The sequence below is a fragment of the Nanorana parkeri genome, unplaced genomic scaffold (assembly GCF_000935625.1).
Source record: "Nanorana parkeri isolate BGI_ZX_2015 unplaced genomic scaffold, ASM93562v1 scaffold2, whole genome shotgun sequence".
NCBI classification, from domain to species: domain Eukaryota; kingdom Metazoa; phylum Chordata; class Amphibia; order Anura; family Dicroglossidae; genus Nanorana; species Nanorana parkeri.
In genome coordinates, this window is record NW_017306270.1 from 1,065,965 (window position 1) to 1,089,137 (window position 23,173).

The window sequence follows — 23,173 nt, forward strand, 5'->3', positions numbered from 1 at the left end:
AAAACTTCCTGGGTGTTGACACCCCCCCCCCCCCCCCCCTTCCTCCAGCTGCTTTAAGGCTATGTGCACACCATTTCCGGAGCAGGTCTGCAAACGCAGTGCAGTGCTTTTTTTACGTGTTCCGGTGCATTTTTTTTAGCTTAAATGGGCTTCCAGGTGCAGTCCAGTGCATTTGTATGCATTCCCATGTGTTCCGGACCAGAGAAAATGAGACGAGCAGTATTGTTTTTTGTCTGGACCGGAACGGACTGCACTGGTGTGAACAGAGCCTAGAAATAATAGGGACACATTGGGATGCTTTTTTGGTAAGGGAACAAACTGTTCTGGTCCGGACATGGTGTAAACAAGACCTGAAGGAGGACAGAGGGGAGATCACACTAGTGGCATTGCAAGATGGAGTAAAGCTGGTCATACACCTATATATTACCTGCAGATTTTCTATGGTCAGATCGATGGATGGAGGAATCTCCCACTGGGGCCAAGCTTCAGTATCTTGCTAGTCGGCCCCGCTGACTCTCTAAATACCTGAACAATGCCGGTACCCAATCAGATCGTTCAGGTATTGTGAGAGCCAGCGGAGCCGACTAGCAAGATACTGAAGCTTGGCCCAGTGGGAGATTCCTCCATCCACACAGTTTAGAGTAGATGGAGGAATCTGTTGCACTTTTTTCATCTGACCATAGAAAATCTGCAGATAGTCTATAGGTGTATGGCCAGCGTTATAAAGTATAATAAAGGGCGTCCTTGCAATATACAGAGATGACCACTAGGGGAGCATTTACCAATCTTTATATGAATTACTGTGATGAAAATATGGAATATTAGGCACATGTGTGAAAGATGCATCAAACATTGCACTGCATGTAGATGTTACCATAATGATAACACAGTGTACCCACTGAACGTATTTTTTTTCTTTAAGCAAAAGCAAATATTTATTTTCCTGTCTGCATGACACAATCTAATGAATGATATACATGAAGAGCATAGACTTACCAAAATCACTGGCACAGTATTGTACCCTCATGGTTTCAGATTTTTGCTCGATTTCACACTGAGTGCAGATCTTGGTTACTGCAATAAGAAAAGAACAATATATCATTATTGTATGAACATGGAATGTTTACAAGACTAGGCCTCATAGAGTTGCTTTATGTTTCACAAACACCAGATCTTTGCTGCAGGTTTCCGCTGTAAGAAAAAATTGGCAAGGACGGCTTGGCTTGCTGCTTAATATATTAGCCGTCATTTACACATAATGCATGCCACAGGCCGTGGTACACACTCCTCGCACGGCTATTGTATATCAATTTACTTAATCTATTCACAGGAGACAAGAGCTGTGCCAAATAAAAGGTCTCCTAACTTACTTCTAAGTGCATGGGAGAAAATTCATCTGGAAAAAAAATAATAATTCTAAACTCTAAATCGAGATCTGTTGATCCTAATGTAATCATTGTGTTGTATGGTTCCTAGTGCAAGTCACGGGCTGCTTGATATAAAGTAAATCATTTTAGAAGTATGGGTTTGTCAGTTACACTGTGCCACTTCTTAACCCTTTATTGGTTATTATAGCAAAGAACACTTGTGTCCTAGCAGAAATATGCCAAGGATTAGTATTTGGCAGTAGTAATAATATATATTTGGGTTCCATGGAAATATATAAAGACAATGTCCCTATTAGATTGCAAGCCCTCACAGGCAGGACCCTCCTTACCATCTTGTCTTGAATTGTATTGTGACTGTAATGTCTTCCTTATATTGTAAAGCGCTGCGCAAACTGTTGTCGCTGTATAAATCCTGTATAATAATAATAATGATGATGTACTACCAAGACAATTTTATTAACACATTATTGCCTTGTCTTTGCCATGGGCACTTTAGTGCCAGAAACTACTTCTATGATACCCTCTTAGGATTCCTGATTAATTACTGCTTTTGTAACTCATAAGGTTTTTTTTTTTTTTATTGAGTAGAGTACAATGGCCAGTAAATACCATTTTGTGCATTTCAACTACATTCGGTGTATATGATAAAGCATTCTAAGGACCACAAAAGAATTAAAATAATTTTAAAAAAATTATTCTTCCCTGATGACAATTTTTAGCTTGAGGCAGCAGGCAGAGTAGCATGGCTGCTCTGCTGCACAATGTTTGCAGTGTGCCTGTCACCCCCTTTGTGGCCAGAGCATCCCAGTTTGCTAAGAGCCAGGGGGGAGATGCGGAAGGGTCATAAACATCTCCCCACCCAGCTCTTAGCAACCTGGGATGCTCTGGCTGGTGACCTGCTTAGCTTCTGGCAACCAGTGACATCACTGGGTGGGATGCCAGGCTGGGCAGAGCACCGGGCAGAGAGTCCCAGCTTGCTAATAGCCTGCAGAGGGCGGCATCACCATACACCCCCAAATCCTGGTTGTGTGCACCACTAACACCCCCTAGGCTAGGTACACCCCTGTTGTCTATATGCTGTATATCTACTATTGTAGAGGAAATTATAGTCCATAAACAAGAACAATTTAATGTGAAATTATGCCAGGCATCCAAAATTGTTTCTTATTAAATCCTAAAAAATGAATCTTTAACCTGAATTCTACAACTTAACCCATCAATTAAAATGGGGGAGGTGTCTTTTATCCTTACAGTAAAAAATGCATACATAACTGTACCTAAGTTTGTGGGTGCCTGAGCTACAGTGGCTGAAAGATGGCAATCCTACACCAAGATCTCATACTGCAGGTATCAGACCAACTGATTTGTGAGTTAATTGTGCACATTGTGTAAACCATGGAAAACACATTAAATAGGATGAAGGGGAAATGTTTAACACTTGAGGAAGCACATCTGAACTGCTGACCATTTTTGTCAATTGAGCTGTGAACAAAGAATGGGTGACCTGAGATATCAGGTGTATAAATCTGAAGTGACTTTTTCAATCACAAGCCAAGCCACCTCTGGTCAATACACGACATCATAGGCACTTGCATCTTGTCACAGTGAGCAGAGCATTTACATGAATCCATGTTGTAAGAAATTCAACCACAGTAAGAGAATAGGACAAATATTTATTGAGAGTAAAATACAGAGTAGTGTGGCTTTGGATTGTGGGAGGAAACCAACAAAGGGAAAACCACACAAGCACAGGAGAATGTTAGCACTTCATGCAGATGGCGTCCTGATGCCAGCACCCTGGTACTACAAGGCTATAATGACAACCACTAAGCTACTGGAAAAACACACAAAGTGCAAACACCAATCAGCGTCTGCATAAGAGAGCCTCATGTGCACACATATGATGAGATTCTTCTGGTGTATAGTCAACTGTGCAGTGTATTACTGTCTATCTCCCACTTCACTTTAAAGTCTATAGCCGATACATGGCATTAGCTGAAGAATCTATGCCAATGACAATGAAGGGACAGAAAGAAATTAAGTAAATTGCAATTCAACTGTAATCAATATTTTATAGGAAGAAAGCAAGAGGTGTTTATTTCCAAGTAAATCTAAGGATTGAGTGTGTGTGTGTCAGCCACTGCTTGCAAAAATGTTCACCTATGTCAATTCTAAAACACTTCTAATTATTCTGTAACAGAGTCTGAAGGAGCCATGAAAGTAAATGCCTATTTTCATTTTTTTAAATTATGGAAAATTTGGGGTGAAAATGGAAGATAAGACCCTTGAACTCCCCAAGCTGTGGGGCTTACGTGACCCACATGCATCTCCCCAGAGCTGAAGTATTCATTTTGGGTGAATTGACCCCTTTAACTTGTTTTTACTGCTCAAACAATTACTGCCCAAGCAACTAATGCCAGTAAAACAACTATTACTTGCATTAAAATGTTGTTTTGTTCCCCAGGGTCACTGTGTGTGTTGTAAAGTAGTCACCGCTCAAAGCTTGCTCCTCTGATGGACTACAATCTCAATTCAAATTAGTAAACGAAACATGAGATTATAGTCCATCACGGGAGTGAGCTTGGAGCGGTGACTACTTTACAACACACAGAGGGACCATGGGGAGCAGATGTAGCCCCCCTCCAGAAGGAAGGGCAGTGTCAGCACCAATTCAGAGATGATTTGAGGATCTACAGCCGAGTGACACACAAATAAGATACATTCTTGTTAATAGTTATTTAGTAAAGGTATTTGAATGCATTTTTAAGATTTAACTCCTCGGTTTAGTGTCACTTTAAGCTGTCCATGCTTAACACCTGAGTCCCTAAGCCTTTGCAGAAGGTAAACAGGGCATATACTGTGTATTAATGTGGGTCTGAGGATATCCAGAAGAAGAGAGGGAATGAGGAAGGGGGCTGTGCTATGAAAGTGACTGAACTAGTCACATTTTCTAGCAAGTTTGAAGGCACATTACAAATAAATAAAAAACACATTTTAGTAGCGTTGAGAAGGTTAAGAATGAAAATGTTCAAATACATTCTGTGCCTCTCTAAGAAGTTATTTTCCCCACCCACCCAATTTCTTGTCCTGGTGTCACAAGCACAGGAAATGAAAGGAAAATGATGTCAACATTGGTGTCCCAAAAACCACAAACATGAGATTTGCCTAGAGTTGCTTTGATGCACGTGCTGCCAGGAAGAGAACATTGGAATGAAGGCCATCGTGAATCCCCTACCTCTTATATAAAGCTAAGGGAATTGATGTAACACTTTTTTTTTTGGCCTGTCTACATATGCATGTGTGTCATTGTGTAGAAATGAAGAGACGAGTACACAGATTATCTTGAGATGTAGATCAGAGTTAGCCGTGATAAGGCAGTGGTTGCTAAGTGCCTAAAGACAGACATGAGTGAAGATATTGGCAGAATGTGCGGCACTTCCAAATGTCCCATTATACTTCTTTTCATCTGATTATTTGATGTCCCTCTCTATTTTCCCTCCAGTCATGTCAGTTTTTAGCATGCAGGTGATGCACTTTCCAAATGGTTACTTTTCTTTACCCGAAATTGTTTATTATATATAACATTATCATATGCTTCAATGCAAAACCTTATGCTACAACATCATTCTCTCTCTCTTCATTATTAATATTTTCACTTCAGTTTTTTCCAAATGATTATAAAAAAAAAAAATTTTAAACAATTTTATTGTCGGAGAAATAGTTAAACATACACAGGTGTACCTTATAAAGCAAAAGGCATAGTATATATACATTAACGGTACATCGACTGCTTGAACATAACTTTGATCACTTTTTTTTTTCTTTCTGTTAACTTAAATTCTACAAGTTTCTTCCGTGTTAAACACAATATGAACCATCTCTTTATTGCGGTACACTTATATCTGTAGTAGCACTCGCTCCTCGTGTGACATTCCGCCGAAAGTCAAGAGAGTATCAGTAACCAACCTCAAGATACTGCATCATAACGTCTGCCCAATTGTGACACTGTATTCCTCATTCTAGTTAGTGTCGGTATCCTCTGAGTACCTGCCTTGGTGTGATCAATATATTTCTTAAAGATCTGGACACTGTAAAGTGGTTCGTTAATGGTGAAAATGGGTATCAGGAGCTGAAGTTGTGTTTTGTTTAACAAGCAATGCCTTATGTAGACTATTTATTAAAATGCCCCATCCATTTTTGCATGGAGTATGCAAGTGGAGTATTGAAAGGGAGATAGGAATGACTCCCTTTCTTGAGGGGTAAAAAGGAAATCTACAAAGGGCATCCATCTGTTAAGAAAGGGAGTCACCTTGTTGTATAAACATTTTAATGTATGTTGTAAAATAAGACTTTTAAACTCCTACTCCAGGATAATACTATTATTCACATCATGTTCTGTGAGCTACATTTTTGCACATACCACTGCACATTTACAGTGTTAACACGGCACATAGAACACAATTGTTCACACCATCCATGTGCGGTGTTCCTTTCCTTTCCATGTATGGTTTGACCAAGCTTTCAGATTAATGGCAGCTTTCCAACACATACTGTACATGCTCCACTGTGAGCACTAGGATCTCTGGGCTCTTCTGCCTTGCAACACTAGGGGTCCCAGGTTCAAATCCCGGCCAGGTCACTATCTGCAAGGAGTTTGCATGTTCTCCTTGTGCTTGCGCGGGTTTCCTCCGGGTAATCCGGTTTCCTCCCACACTCCAAAGACATGCCGGTAGGTTAATTGTCTCCTGTTCAAATTGGCCTCTCGTATGAAAGCATGTGAGATAGGGACCTTAGCTCCGTGAGGGCATGGACTGATATGAATGTGCACAATGTAAAGCATTGCCTAAATTGTCAGCGCCATATAAATACCGGAAATAAATAAATAAAATAAAAATACACCAGCTCAGATTTGGACTTTATTACCACCAATTTTCTAATCTGACACAACCATAGTGGCAGGTTTTTTAAGTGGTGACAGTAAGAATTACTTGAATCTGTTGCATGTGTCCATAAAGCTATCAAAACTGACCACAAGACTTTAATTAATTGGTGCAGGGTCTTTTAAAGGTCCATACCGCCAAAAAAGATGCGCAAAAGCTTTTGTGAATTCCCCCTATTGTGTTCTACTCAGTTTCAGGATTTCTCTTTTGAGCACCGGCTTCCTTGGTGTTATTTTTCTATATTTAGCAATATGGCATGAACATAGTTGTGCTGCGTTTATGGCATCTTCTTACTGACCTGGGTTTGGTTTACATCAGCTCTTGGAAATTCACCAAACCCAGCCAGACATCCCTTCCAAGGACCACCTGTGTCCTACCAACCAAAGGCCCTGTGCACTAAAAATACAGCGCACAGCTCACCCCTATCATGCGTCCCCCCAATCCACACTCAGTGCAGGGATAACTCCCTTCTGGAGTGATATGCTCAAACACTGTAGAACCTGCACACAATGATCTTCCAAAGAAATTCAAACTTTATTCCACATGCATCTATACAAAGACCCTGTGCAAGCCACACAACATCTTTGGTTGCTAGGGTGCTTGTGGCTGGGCCACACAGTGGCTTGGCAAGTTTTGTTCAAAGGGGAAAAAAGGAAAGGAACGATATGAGAAACTCATCGTACGAAATGAAGCACACATCCCTCCGCAAATGTAATCAAATTAACCGTAATATGAGCCCTGATTTGTCATTCCACCGTAATCTCTCCCAAGCTGTGTGACACTTTAAAAGAACTCATTAAACTTCACACAGTGCTCTTTCCAGGCAGCAACATCTAATTACCGGCAACTGGTGATCTGAAAGTGGCGATAAGAGGGAACATAACTTTCAAATGTAACTCGCTCGGCAGAAGCCTTAGGGTAAAGCTGGAATGTGGTGTTGGCTGAGTGCTGAGAGCCCAGCACAGTTATCAGTTTGTCAGGCAGGCAGACTCTCGTCGCCCCATGCTGTGTGATAGACACTTCAGGGCACCCAGTGAACATCTCTCCAGCGTATCTGTTGGGACATGCGCTGCGCTGCCGTCTGATTGATTAATAGAATATTAGCTTCTGGCTGCACAGGGAACCGCACTGCATTTTAGGACACCCCTTGGCCTTTTACTAAAAATACATTTTGTTCATTGTAACAAAACAAAACCCCCCAAAAACACTAAGATCAAAAAGATAAACAAGATAAACTATAAAAATACATTCACAGATACTGTATGATGTTTGTTACGTGAAGCGCTGATTGTCATTTGTATTATGTGAAAGAGGTAATAACATTCACATAAAATGCAGATAAAATGACTTACACAGAAACTAAAATATAACTTGCATAATAACATATAACATAATAAATTAGATGTAATTGAAGGTGAGCTAATTGAAGTTGGAAACACTGTCAAGCATACCACCTTTATTTTTAAAATAATTAACCAGTTCAACTCTTGCAGTGGGGCTACCCCTGCACTTCAAGTGTTAAAAGCTCAGTTTGGTCTAGGGGTCAGAATACAAAAGATATGCTCACCTGATCCTCAGTCTTGCTGCAGTCACCGCTCACCTCTCTCCCCCTCCACTTCGGCTGGGGTATGTCCTTCAGCATCCTCGCGTCTAATGCAAGTGAATGGACCTGCATCAGCAGAGCTAAGAACGCCGCAGCCCGGGAGAGAAGAGGCTGTGGGGACTGGTGTAGCAGCCAGGCATGATTGAGGGTCAGGTAAAGCTGGCCATACACCTATACATTATCTGCAGATTTTCTTTTATTAGATGGAAAAAGTGCAACAGATTTCACCATCTACGCTAAACTGTGTGAATGGAGGGATCTGCCGCTGAGCCAAGCTTCAGTATCTTGCTAGTCGGCCCCGCTGGCTCTCAAAATACCTGAACAATTCCATGCATACAATCAGATTGTTCAGGTATTTTGAGAGCCAGCGGGTCCGACTAGCAAGATACTAAAGCTTGGCCCAGTGGGAGACTCCTCCATCCACGCTGTTTAGCGTAGATGGAGGAATCTGTTGCACTTTTTCCATCTGACCATAGAAAATCTTCAGATCATTTATTGGTGTATGGGCAGCTTTAGTATATCTTCATTAATCCACCCCTGGACCAAAACAAGCCTTCAACCCTCGCAGTGTAGGGGTAGCCCAATGAAAGGCTTCATTTGGCTAATTCCTGGAGATCTTCTTTATGGTTGAAACAGAACAAAGTGCAAAACAGTAACAGACCAGATCGGATAATCTGACCAAATACCATGGTCAAGGTGAAAAGAAATATAGCTAAATAATAAATATCAATTGGTAAATGCGTAAAGGATCATATTAATAAAAAGTAGAGGGGGCAGTTTCTAAAAAGGAAAGCCCTCATAACATAGGTATAGACATCTACAAACTTGTAGGAGCTAAGGTCTGTCAAATAGTAGATAAGAAAGAAAGGGAAGGAGGAGAGAAAGGAGAAGGGCAAAAAGAAGAGTAGAGAATGGGGAGATGACAAAATCCTAAGGGTATAGGAATAGCTATGGCAAAGTCAAAACAGGACATCAATTATGACCCAAGTATCAACAATCAGGAGTCAGAGTAAAGCTGTGACGCCCTAGCCGCTGATTTAGGGAGTCTGGAGTTCTTTAATCTCTCCACTTCTTTCTGAAAACCTTTATTATTTGATCCATAAAAGTTATGTTTGGGTGGATTGAACCTTCTACTTCATGATAAAGAAATAACACTGTATATAAACTACAATAACCAACACTGTCAAGTATTTATTACAGGTATTTATACAGCACCGTCAATTTACACAGCACTTTACACAGTGTAAATTCACAACAGTCCCTGCCCCCTAGGAGCTTACAATCTAAGGTCCCTATTTTACATGTATACTGGGCTGATTTAGACAGGAGCCAATGAATCTTCCAGCATGTTTTTGGAATGTGGGAGGAAACCGGAGTACCCGGAGGAAACCCACACAACCACGGGGAGAACTTGCAAACTCTATGCATATAGTGTCCTGGATCTTTGAACTGATGACTTAAGAGCGGCAAGGCAGAAGTACTAACTACTGAGCCACTGTGCTGCCCTAAAACAATTAAAGGAGAACTATGGGGTTAAGGCTTTTCCCCATAGTTCTCCTTAGGGTAACGGGAGGACACAAACAAGCGTCCTCCCGTCACCCTAGGCTCAGTACACCGCGAGCTGCAGCTATCGGTATACTGAGACACCGCAGTATACAGTGAGCTACTGCTCGCGGTATACTGAGATGCCGCAGCTGAAGCGGATCCCGACAATTATGTCTGGATCCGCCCAGCTGCGTGACTGACAGCTGGCTCTGCCTATCTAGAGGCAGAGCCAGCTGTACCCGCCCCCTCCCCCGTCTGTTTCGCCAGTCAGCGCTGGCGGATTGGAGCGGGGGCAATCCAGCCCCTCCCCTGTCACGGCAGACAGCCGTGGCAGGATCGAGGGGTGAGCGAACGCCGGTAAGTGTTCGCTCACCTCCCAATCTACTGAGCCGACCTGTGACAGTCTCATTGTCACAGGTCGGCTAGAACTATGAGGTGAGTGAAAAGCACTCACCTCATAGTTCTCCTTTAAAGGCCACTGTGCATACATTACATAATTTAAGTAACTTATTTATGGGTAATAGGTGGACAGTGGCCCAAATCCACTGCTCATATAATGGTATATAATAGTGGTCTCTCATCCCCCTGTTAGATTCTCTAAAAATATATATTAGAAAACTTTGTTACTGTACTCCTAGAGGTTGAGGTCAAATCCAGCATGCAGGAATAGTTTTCCTGAAGGTATTAGACAATAGCACAACCCAGTGGCAGACTTAACCTAACCTCACCTTGCTAAGATTGAAAAAGAAATGAGAGTGAAGAAGATGGTTATTTTGTATTGCTAAGGATGGCATGTTAATACTTTATTATCTTCTGTTTTAAAGTGACACTAAACTCAGGAGTTAAATCTTAAAATTACATTCAAGTACCTTAACTATTAACAGAAATGTATCTTATTTGTGAATCACTCGGTTGTAGATCCTCAAATCATCTCTGAATTGGTGCTGACACTGTCCTTCCTTCTGGAGGGTGGCTACTTTTGTTCCCCATGGTCCCTGTGTGTGTTGTAAAGTAGCCACCGCTCCAAGCTCACTCCCGTTATAAACTATAATCTCACGTTTAATTAACTAATTTGTACTGAGATTGTAGTCCATCCCGGGAGTGAGCTTGGAGCGGTGACAACTTTACAATACACACAGGGACCATGGAGAATTAAAGTAGTCACCCTCCAGAAGGAAGAACAGTGTCAGCACCAATTCAGAGATGATTTGAGGATCTACAGCCGAGTGATTCACAAATAACATACATTTTTGTTAATAGTTAAGGTACTTGAATGCATTTTTGCTCTCTTTAGAATGTATTTTGCTGTTTTTGGGCACTCTTACGTTATGCAATCAGGTTGTAAAACATGCAGGAAAAGGCAAAGGTTCAAGCACCAAGAGGAAGTTGAAAAAGGAGAAACCTAGGTCACGATTGTTCTTTTGTGATACTGGTGACAGTGAACCTGATGTGAGCAAATACATAAATTTTAATATGCACAACTAAACTATTGGTTTTTTTTTTTTATGCATCTCCAAAGATAACAGGAAATGACTCTCTATTAGCTGTAGACAAGGAGATGGAATGACCAAAATGGTTAGGCTAGATGGAGATACTTCGGTGTAGTAACACTCCTTGCTGAATCTGTGTGTTCCAATGATTTCCAAGCAGGTCTAATATTTGGCTCTGATTTCACATTGTGTGGCATGAGTTAACACATTCTTGTCTTCTTCGTATGGAAAATATTCCCAGGAGGGTTAACATTTATATGGCAAGACTACAATGGAGGATCACAATCTTCACCACTACACTTTGGTACTGGGTCTACGGTTTGCTGTATAAGTTTAGGAAAAACCAAAAAGCTGATTTATGTTCGCTTTCTGCATACACTGAGCAGTATGGTTTGAGACAAGTATAACACCAAAAGTCCTAAAGTGTATTAAGCACTATGAATGCTGCAATGCTTTCTATAGGTTGTAACATATAGCTAGCTTTAGAAAGGAGGAAGGATACAGGCTCAGTTCTGAGAGATGCTGCACTCCATGTTTAAGCTACTGCGAAACAAAACAAATACTGTATTCAGCACTTCTTTGTAATTAAGCAATTTGGGGCATTGTGCCCTTTGCACCTAGGAAGCACCCAACAAAAGTTCATAAATATACCAAATGGCTTGTTTTCATGCCAATGCAAGCCACTAAATTTGACGTGATTTAAACTAAGAATCCAGCCTTTCACAACCTTTTCAACATGGCGGAACCATTTAAATAATTATCAGGACTCAGGTAACCCCTGCAAAATGTTATTCCTACAGCTTACAGTACATTAGGGTGACCAGTAAGTTATACAGTTAATAGATTAAAAAAAATAAAGAATGTGATATACCTATCATATATGAAACCCAAAACAAATCATTAACACTTCCCTGCTTATTTTAAGTAATGATTATTAAATTAAACAGATAATAATAATGGGCAGAAAAGAAACACAGGCAGTGCACATTGCCTTTACATTGGTGGTCAGTGAGTAAAGGATTTCTTCATGTAGTAGTCAGTGGCCTCCTTACATGGTGGTCAGTGGAGAAGTGGACACCCTTAAATTTGGTGTCACTTTTGTGCCCTCTTTACATTAGTGGTCCGTAGTAAGAAAGCCCTATTACAAACATCTTAAAAGACCACTGGTATTAGTGATGTGAGATATGAGAGGAGAGGCTGCACTAGATCTGCCAAGTGACGTTGGTGACAGAACTTTACAGGCACCACTACGTGGGAGATCAACCAACCACAGCTCAAGGAACTCCTAGCAAACTCTGGAGGAACCCTAGGGTTCCATGAAAACACTCCTATAATTGATTACCACAGGGCTGGACAAACCTTAGCTACCAGGTTATCCTGCTCATTGGTGTCACTGGGCATTGACACCTGGGTCTTGGGCCAGTGACACCATCATTTGTGGTAAAGGTTACTGCTATGGCTAGAGGTTGGTACTGTGTGGTTGGTCATCTTATCAAAAAGGATGGCCACTGATGACAATTAATGTACCTGCTTAGGGGGGAAGAACGAGAAACAACTATATATTAGAGATGTTTATATACCAGTTCAGATACTAGGGCCATTACTTGGCATTTTCACGAGAACTTCCAGGGTCGCAGCGGTTGGCCTACCCAGTATAGGTGATTGATCGGTACATATGCCAATCTCTCCGAAAAATGTACAGTAGTGAGCATTGAGCAGATTTATTTTATTTATGTAACATCAACATATTATATTGGGAGCACAGGACCGGTGGCTTGTTTCCTAAAGGAGCTACATTCTATCATCCCTAACACATTTGTGCACAAGTATGATTTTGCATTGTGGGAGAAGCTCAAAAAACCTGAATGAAACTCGCACAAACATGAGGAGAACATACTTCATGCAGATAGTATCATTAGCAGCAAGTGAACCCAAGAACCCAAGCATGCTAAACACTTCAAAACAATATGACCATGTTCACACACCTTGTTCAGGCTTCACAATGAAATCAGTGATTATTCCTGTCTTGCTAACGTTGATTTCACATCAGCATAATATGACTTTATTTTTAGCCTTCCAGCCCACAAATCTGTTATTTTCTTGTGATAAGTCAGAAAGTTAGAAAGTGATTGCAGCCAAAGTAAACAAATTGATGGGAAGCATCCTACACGGCTCTCGAATTCCAACTTTGTGAGGCAAAGCATTTGGCATTCAAGCAAAATTAAGATGGCACGGCTTGGATTTGTGACTCATAATAAGTCCGTCTTTTCACCTCCTATGTTTCTGGAGAGCTTCACAACTTGCTGAAAGTTTTAGCCACAGTGTGAAACTCTTGAAAAATGGCTGTTTGATGCCTTATCTTTGTAACCAGCAGAGCTGTGAAAATAATTTGCTGTAAAACCTCTTTCAATGAACTTTCAAAAAATGTTTTTATTAGTCATTCCTTCTAAAAGGCCATTCGCTCTTCTGCAGTTATACATTTTTTTTTTAGCATTGCCTGAATTTTAGACCTATTGGAGTGTGTGATTATTTGTATGAATTTTCCAGGAGAAAAGGGTACTGCTTGGATGTCTACCATTCATAATCATAATATGAGATCTTGTGTATAGGTACAACTATACTACAGAATGTGCTAATAAAAGCAATGGTGCATAATTTATAGCGTATCTAAACCTAATAACAACATTTAAATATATTGCAACTTACTAGTCCTCAGAAGTGGTGAGTGCATTTTTTTCCTTTTTTAGGCTAAGTCCATCTTCTGCAAGTACAGAAACATACTTGTTGTTCCTTTCAGGAATACAGTGTCCTTGTTACGTCCTGTGCACCCAACAAATGGTCTCTTTGGAGGGTTACAGAACATCTCCCTCATGTGATGATGATAGGGGGTGAGGTGGTTGTAGTCCAGATCAGGAGAACAGCCTCGGATGACGATGGTGCTCCACTATATATACAGTACGATGATTGAGTGTTATCACCTTAGGACAGGATATACATTACTTACAGGATCACCAGGTGAAATAAAGCAAACCCATGCAGGTAGGGTCCTGGCAGGGACTCAAATTTAGAATGCCAGTGTAGCAAGACAGGAATGCTAACCACTTAACCACTACGCTGCTCCAGATTTACAGGCACACTCAATAGAAGCTGGGATAAATGGCTGTTGTTGTCACCAGTCCTCCCACTTATTTATTTTTATATAACACAAACCCTGATGGAGGGGGTGGTTCTGGGACCCAGAACCATATTGGCTGCACCTGCAAATCTTGCTGAAATTATTTTAGTGGAATATAACTATCTTGGACTTCTATTCTTCTAGTGTGTTGCTTATGTTCATTGTTTCCACTCCATGAAGCTAGCATGAATGTATAGTAAATAGTAGACGCTTTTGGCAAAATGGTGAATAAATGGCAAAACCCAACATAAATATAGGACATTATTACATCTGCAGGAAGTGTTTCTCCTGGCAAAGTCTAATTATTGGTGATAATGAAGTACAAATTAGATGGGTGATTTACATTGTAATCTAATTTGATAACCAGAAGCAGAGACTATCCCTGCAGCACCTTTATAAATACCCAGAACTGTTCATATTGATTTGTACCGTGACGGGAACGTAAAATATCAGTTTTGACCTTCTAAGAAGACAACTCCATTGTAGCCTTTATGACAGACTTTTGTTTATTTTGTAGAGTGACAGATAATGACAATTACTTTGAATGGTCATCTGCGTGCGTTCAGTATGAATAAAACTGTTACTCAAAAGGCGTTATCAACAAAGCGGTTTTGTTTTATTGGCAAAGAAGGGAACAGACTTTGTTTCTGTTGCTTGGAAGAGAACAACACATTGATGGCATCCTTTGTAGGACCGCAGCACCAATTAACTACCTATGATTCACCCAAACACAGTGGGAGGTGTGCTAAACTGTCTTCATTTTACTTGTGAAGGGGGATAAAGATGACAATTAGTCTGTACAAAGGAAGTATAGAAGGATTGACTTCTGTGTCAAAAGAAGGCATTTCAGCTCATTATAGATTGGGAATGATGAATAAAAATGTAATTGTTATCACTGATGAAAGTTTGGTAAGTAGAGTGACTCATGGGACTTCTTGGAGTCAGGTCATTACCAGTAAAACAGTGACATATTTAAAGAAGAATTCAATACCACAACTAGGAAAGCAGCTGTCTGCTCTCCATTGGAAGCTTCAGCCAGCAAAATGGTGACCTTACATAAAGCGTCAGTATTGCAGCATTCTGTAAGACAGAGGAACCAATCAACAATCATCGTTTAATCAGCTGGCTTCAAAATAAAATCTGTTTGCTGTAGATTTGGTACTTTAAGTGGAACTCCAGCCAAAACTTTTTTTGTGCAGATTAGGAAAATATTAGAAGCTGTCTGTCATCTAATTGAGGAGACTTTGCCTCGCTTCTTGCCCTGGTGGTGGCAGTGCGGTGTCCAGTATATGGCACATATAGGGAAAGTTCCCCGACCCAAGTAGACAAATTTCTTCTCCTCACCTCTCTCCCATACACATTTTCCCTCCCGGTTCTTAGCAACCTGAGACACTATGGCCGGTGTCCCGCCAAGCTCCTGGCAACCAGTGAGATCACTGGTTGCCAGGAGCATGTCTGAATACTGGCCAGAGCAGCCCAGGTTGCTAAGATCTAGGCAGGGAGATGTATAAGGGCCATACACATCTCTCTGTCGGGCTCTGCAAATGAAACTTGTGGGAAGATGTGTATGTTTGCAGGACACCGGCCATAGCATCCCAGGTTGCTAAGAGCCGGAAGGGGAGATGTATAAGGGCCATACACATCTCTCCAAATGGCTGTTTGGAACTAGAGCATGTGGGAAGAAATGTATGTGGGCAGGACACTGGCCAGAGCGTCCCAGGTTGCTAAAAGCCAGGTGGGGAGATGTGTATGGTCCTTACTCATCTCCCTGCCCAGCTCTCAGCATCCGGGGATGCTCTGGCTGGCATCCCACCCAGCTCTTTCCAACCATTGACCTCAACTGCAAGGGAAGGTGACTGACAGTAATTGCTTTCTGCAGGAAGAAGCCATGAGTGAAGCGGTCAGCGATTACATGATCACTCAACTGTTGGTATATAGGGCCGGCATGCTGGCTCTATGTATTGGGAAGAGTATTTGTACTCTCGCTATACTTCCCCTTTAAGTTTTTGTTGGATTTATATACTCTGTAAATGTCTAAAACGATGTACAGGTTCACTTTGGGTCAAAAATATCAAATCTCATGACTGATAAAGATAAGCCAGTCCATGAATTCATAGTTCTGTAATTGATGTGCTATAGAAACAGAACACCAGGGATCATTAGTATTCACAGTAGAGGACGCATGGACCTTGGATATAAAATGCCTGAAACATGGGATGCATTATCTTTTCATTACAACATTTGATAGATGATGGATTTAGCATGTGGCTTCCGCTTCCATATTCCATACTGTAGGGAATGTTCCATGCTGTTAGGGTGGATAAACACAGCAGACATTTCATGATATATTTGTTGTTTTACTCTATCGGTGTATATCTCAAGCATCCAGCAAGGGTCTCCCTGGATGTGAAAAATGCAAGATTCAGGCACATTTGCAATAATAGTGTAAATATCTGAGTCTTGTCGGATTCCTATTAACACCAGGGACCTGTGGCCGCAGCTTTAACATTTCAGCGGCAGTCCCAGGTGTCGGATGTTTGGAACCATGAATACAAATAGGAAAAATGTGCTGTATCACCTTCCGCAACGAAACAATGAAAATATTTATGTGTCACCAATTTGGCAGAGGCTAGATTCTGCCAAACTCCACAGGAAACTTTTATGTGCTTGTGTGCCCTGGGCAAAATAAGCAACAACAAAATAAAGAAAAAATCTCAAACTGAAAATAATATATTTTATACCCTATTAAATCAATCTGCTGGCTTATTGGGTTGCATTGTTGTGGCAGTAGATGTTTTGCTCAAGCCAACACAGTGAGGTTTTTGATGTCTCTGTTATAGATGGCACCTTACTTCATGCTGTAACAGGGCTTCAAGCTGAGAAGAATTGCTATGAAATCTCTCCATTGGGCACAAATGTTGGGCTTTACATTTGTGGAGTGATAATGATATTCGAGAGCACTGCAACTGTACAAAACTGAAAGCCAATATCAGATCCAATGTGGATATGAACCATCTTTATAAATTACATTGGATAGGGCTGTGATAAAGCTGAGCATGTAGCAATGTGTGGTGGTAAGTGGCAGTGGAGAACCAACTAAGACTATATGGGCAGGGTACATTCCCGATGGATCCTGGCATTGGTATTTATTTTATGTTCATTGAGAGACACAGCATTTCATTGGCAATCAATCAGAACAAGTAAAGTGGGCAGCATAACCCCCTGGTTCTGACTGATCTTCAATCAAATGCTGTGTTTCTCAATTAAGTTAGAGAAAAGAATGGCATGGTAAGTCAAAAAATTCTATTTTGGCATAGGAAGGATTGGACTTTAAGACAGTGGATTTCAGTGCAGGAAAGGTGATGATGCAAACATGGAGTTACGTTTATATTAGAGAGGAGAGGGTTAGTGTGAGGTGTAGGGCTACAGGGAGGGTCAATGTGAGGGTTTGGGTTATAGGGAGGGGGATAGTGTAAAGGGTTGGGTTATAGGGAGATGTTAGTGTGAGGGTTGGGTTTACTGGGAGGGTTAGTGTGACGGTCCAGGAAGGGGCTAGTGTGAGGGTTGGGGTTACAGGGAGGGTTAGTGTGAAGAGTTAGAGTTACATGAAGGGTTAGTGTACAGGGTTAGGGTTACATGAAGGTTTAGTGGAAAGTTTTAGGGTTTTAAAAAGGGTTAGGGTTACAGGTAGGGTTAGTGAAAAGTTTTGGGGTTACAGGGAAGGTTAGTGGAAAGGTTTGGGGAAACAGAGAGGGGTAGTGGCAAGGTTTCAGGTTACAGGAAGGGTTTAGTGAGAGGGTCAGGGTTACAGCAAGGTTTCATGTTGACAGGCTTTTATTCCCATTAGAGATGCTCCTTTCCCCCTACAAGTCTTTATTCTACCAAGGGAATTCTGAATGACCTCAGAAATGTCCTAAACTCATGTTAAAAGCATGCTGCAATTGCCCAGCAAAGCCCATTGAGACAGGTCCATAGGGTTACAGGGAGTGTTAATGGAGGGGAGCCTTTGGGTAAGGCATCACTCTCTCTGCTCGGCAACTCTGAGAGTACTGATCTCAAAAATGCTAGTGTATCAGAATTGGGACTGCCCAACTACACACTCTGTTTGTGACAGAAGCTCTCCGTTTGGCAAAAGTGTCTGCAAGCCAAACATCTATTTCCCGAGGACAGATCCCCAATAAGACCCTTCCCATGTAAATATTTGACATGGATTTTTCTATTGTTTATCAGTTGAAACTCCACTATAATAAACTAGATGTTTAATAAATACGTGTCCATCTCTAGATTTTTTTTCCACATGGCATAAATAGCACATCAGAGATGCTCATACTTTAACTATTATGATTGTCATCATTATCGTTTCTCACTTTAAGAAGTTAGGTATCCTATTGAAAGTGACTCGGCACTGACAGTAAAATGGTAAATGTAAATGACCATGACTGCTAAATTACAATTTCTATTTAAAATGCACATCGGTGTCACTGACTTGTTACCTGTGAGTGTGTAGCACCCAATCATACCATCAGGTCAATGACAGAGCTGCCAAGCCCTAAAAGGAAACCCCGCTTTGGTTTAAATTATTATTACTGCTCTAGCATCCTATCATATGCTCCTTGTTAGCACGTAAGTATTGTGGCACAACTGACTGGCTGTTTGTGCTGCTTCACTCTCCACCAGCCTGGTCTCTGCTTTACAGGGATTTCCAAGAGGCCGATACCAAGTCAAATGCAGGTACTTGCATTAAGAAATGTTATTTATGATGAATGCAGAAATGCATTATTTTCTGTATTTCATATTTGCCTAGATATAACATGTTAAATGCAATTAGCATAAGTACCTATATTTGTCTTTATCTACGCCCCTTAAAAATCCCCTGTGCAACAATTTAATAAACATTTAAATATACATTTAATAAATTATACTGTTAAGTCAATAGATTTGATGGCTGCATTAGTGTTCTTTTTCAGGCAAACGGAAATTTTCAACTAATATCTGTTGATCTTGCCAGACATGCAATGTCCTTTTCACTTCCTGTGAGCTTAACTTAAAGCTTATGTTATCTTCCGTCTGTAAACTACATTTCCCCCCCATGTAATGGAGATGAAAAGAGGAAGACATATTTAAAGTCCAGCCTTGGTGACAACCATGGCTCCCCAATAGATACAGTGGAGGATTAACTATTGTCACCCTAGGATAATAAGTGTGTTATTTGCAGGATTACTGAGTGAAAACAAAGGAAAAAACAGGAAACAAATTTAGCCACCTCATGTTAGGACTGGTGAGGTGAAATATATTATATATTATTAGTTTGGGGTTTGGATACTCCTTAAGGGCCTGTTCACACGACATCCGTTTTCTGTGCTGACCTGATTCGTACGCTCCTGCACTAAAAAATGCATCCCAATGTCTCCCTATGTGTTTTATGGGCTACAGTTCTCACGTGCGCAGTTCGTTCGTGTTACGACAGAAAAATACTGCATGTCACATTTTGTATGGTCAGGAAACGGTCCTGAAACGCAAAACACATAAAAAACGCACTGCACTGCAGCTAACATACTTACAGCCCCACTTCAGCAAAAAAAATAATAGTTTTTTTGTTTGTTTACTGGAACGCATCAAAAACATGGCCAAAACGCAGCCAAAACGTGGCAAAACACATAGCACCGCGTCTGAAGATCCACACCTGATCCGGACCTGATCAGGACCTGAAAATCATGTGAACAGGCCCTAAGTATTTATTAAAAGGTTTTGGAAATTCTTGTAAAGCAGGCCAAGGAGTATTCACTGTGGTGTACTATTTGCGATTCCAAAAAAACACTGCTGCCAACAATGAAATATTTAACCAGCAACAGGGAATCCCTTGAGGTCAAAGTGCTGCCTGTGCTCTGACTTCTGTGGTCAGATTATGACAGGTTCTGGCAGTAGGTCATGATCTTCTCATAATCATGCTCTAAACAGTAAAAATGTGAGGATATTCATAATCCAGTTAAAGTTTTTAACCATCTGGCCGATCTTCCTCTTCTCCTTCTACTGCAAGCAGCTTTTCACTATAAGTTCTGAAACTATGCCTTGTGTATCTGAAATGTCAGATTTTTCAATATTAGAGCTAAACCTTTTTTGTGGTCAATTTTAAAGTTTAAAACTTCCCTAAACTTCACTCGAAGAACCCTTTCCAGATATACGCCATGTGGCCTATGTGTTGCTCTTTGATCCTTATACGTTAGGTTAACATGTGCAGTAAATGTTGACCTAATAGTTTTGTTTTGGTTGAACTTAATCAGACTGTACTTCCCTGAGGCAGAGAACTTTTCTGCATGTGTCATCATTGACTGTTAATGCATCTTTATTACTTTACTACGGATAGCATGATCAGATTAAAGGAAAGCCATTTTTCGACAAGCATTGTATTGATTAACCCAACTTTTTTCAACCCTTTCATCCCAGAGGAAACCTTGAAATAATTTTCAGGTCTAGGGGAACCCCTGCTAAAACCAATTAATTGGGGGTCACTGGGAAAATGCCCCTTACAATGGTTACCAGTGGGGAAAATGCTTCCCTTAATGTGGTGGTCAGAATGCCACCCTTACAGTTGGCTAAAAAATTCATTAGTGTCATGTTGCTGGCTGTGCCAAGTGACCTTGGCCTCAGAACTATGAAGGCATTATCAAATGGGAGATCAATCAGCCACAGCTGAAGCAACCTCTAGCAATCTCTGCAGGAACCCCATTTGGGAATGGCTAGACCAGAGGTGCCCAATAGGTCGTTCACAATCTACCGGTCGATCGCAAAACGAACACTGGTAGATTGTGATCAGCTCACTCACCTGTGTCCTGTCCCCACGCGGTGCTCGTGCGGCTGCATGTGTTAGACGCTGCAGATGAGAAGGGGCGGGCACCTCTTCCCGTGTGCAACGTCGGCCACACGAGCGCCGCGGGAGGACAGGACACCGGCGCACGAGAGGAGATCTGGGAAGCTGCTGCAGTGGAGGTAAGAAAAGACAGACAGGAGAGAGGCAGCAGAGAAAGTGAGAGAAGAGAAAAGAGAGACAGCAGAGAGAGAGAAGAGACAGCAGAGAAAGTAAGAGAAGAGACAGCAGAGAGAGAGAAGAGGCAGCAGATAGAAACAGGGGAGAGAGAGCATGAGGAAAGAGAGAAGAGACAGCCAAGAGAGAGGGCCGTTTCACACCACAAAGTCTGCATTCCAGAGTGTTTGGCCTCTGGAATGCAAGCCGGCTGGCTCCCTGCATTCAGGGGCGAGAGGGGGCATGGCAGTGCATTGAAGTAAATGGCACCGCAGCCATGGGCCCCGCCCGCAGTGCGGTCGCCCTCACCCGGAACTAATGTGACTGCGTTCCATCTAAACTTAGTATGCAGATCAGCAAATTAAGAGAAAAAGATCTGGTCTGCATATGTGTCCATGGTCAATCACTTAGACAGTCTTAGGGGATTCATGTCTAAAAGTTCCACCTGCCGTTTAAATATACGCTGGGCAGATGCCATCTGCGTGGCATTATCTCCCCTACATGGCGCTGGGGAGTATAGGAACCCCCCATATTCATTAGCACCATCTAGGGTTGCTGGTGCCGTGCATACTTTTATAAATGAACCTCATAAAGTCTTGGCTAGTGGATCAGAATGACAGCTAGGCAAAAAGTGGTCCAGAATGCGGGCTCAGCAATGGTCAGCCTCCATGCTTTTCCTTCAAGCACATACACACATCTTAGACTGGGCCAAGAGTATATTTTGCATTTGGGCAGTGCTACTTTTGAAATGATAGAAAATGTGGCAGCTTACAGTAAATCTGTCTCACTGTGACTGTTATTGATTTAAGTGTGTTATACACTATCACTGAAATCAATCCACACATATGAACCTGCATGTCAGCGAATGTGAATGGACCTATATGGCCTTCTTTAGTATTAAAACAGCTCATGCTGAGGACTGGCGCGGGCAGTTTCAAAGTTTCTGAGAATGATCTTGTGAGCAGGCGATCGGTAGCCGGTACATAAGCCCCCTGGGAATAAGCAGTCTCTTGAGCACAGATACCAAATACAAGGGAGTAGTGGCAAACAGTGCAGTGTTTATTGGTGAGATCTACAAGAGCCTTCACAGGTGCTGTACAGCGGTTCACAAGAAAATAACAAAAATAAAGCCCAGCCGTATCCCGGCACGAACTTCATAAACAAAAATATAGGTCCTAACTAACAGGCTGAGCAGGCCTACCACTTGTCAGTCTCCACAGACACAGTTTGCTAGTTTTCACCAACCTTGCAGCTCTCTCAGACAGGACTTGCCTTATCCCAAGGCCGAGAGCTCTGACTACGGGTTCCAGGTGAGGTTAAATTACCAGTGGAGAGAGGAGTAAACCCTGCACTGGAGCCCGGATCAGCAATCCCTAAATGTATAGGAGAGGAACCTGGGAGACCTATAAACTCTGAACAGGACTTTCACAGGCTCCCTCTGGGATGCTCTGCTACGATCTATAGGACCTCTATGTGTCATTTATCATTTGTATGTCTTCACGGTTTAATTTGGTGAACAATATATACATTGTAAGATGATGAGTACAGTCTCTTTATGTTATATGAAGACATGTTGACATAGGCATTTAATGCCGCTATGTGAGAAATTAAGCAGCATGTTTTCAGTAAAGTTAAGGGTGGTACAAGCAGTCTTAATGATTTTTACAAACCATTACCGGTGTCTTATTTTTGCTCAAGCCGTTGTGTTTGTGTGTGTGTGTTAAGAAGGAGTATGTATTGTATAAATAGTTTTATGTACCATAATCTTTTTCCCAAAGTCTCCAAAACTCTGCTTTGGTCTGTTAGCTTAGCATCTGATAAAACCTCAGCTATTCTCATGCAATTTATTATATCTGCATAATGAACCTGTGCTACAAAGAAGAATAGCTGTATGAGAAGTCTCTAATGCAATAAGCTACATAAAACTCAGCTCCCACTGCACATCATAGAGTCAGTCTGCCCAGAACTGATCATTCTGATATGGGTGGATGCCAGTGGGATGCTTCACCCA

At 41.5% G+C, this 23,173-nt stretch overlaps 1 protein-coding gene across 2 annotated transcripts in view; it reads right to left on the reverse strand.

Annotated features, from left to right (window-relative positions):
• SFRP5 (secreted frizzled related protein 5) overlaps window positions 1-23,173 on the reverse strand; it is a 57,738-nt gene that overhangs the window by 29,082 nt on the left and 5,483 nt on the right. The window contains exons 2-3 of one of the 2 annotated variants that reach the window (XM_018559199.1): window positions 20,425-20,451; window positions 997-1,066 (exon numbers count right to left, since the gene is read on the reverse strand). In XM_018559199.1, the coding sequence (XP_018414701.1) occupies window positions 997-1,066; window positions 20,425-20,451 (97 nt within the window). Of the gene's footprint in view, window positions 1-996; window positions 1,075-20,424; window positions 20,452-23,173 lie in introns of both variants that reach the window. The other variant, XM_018559124.1, reaches the window with a different exon arrangement.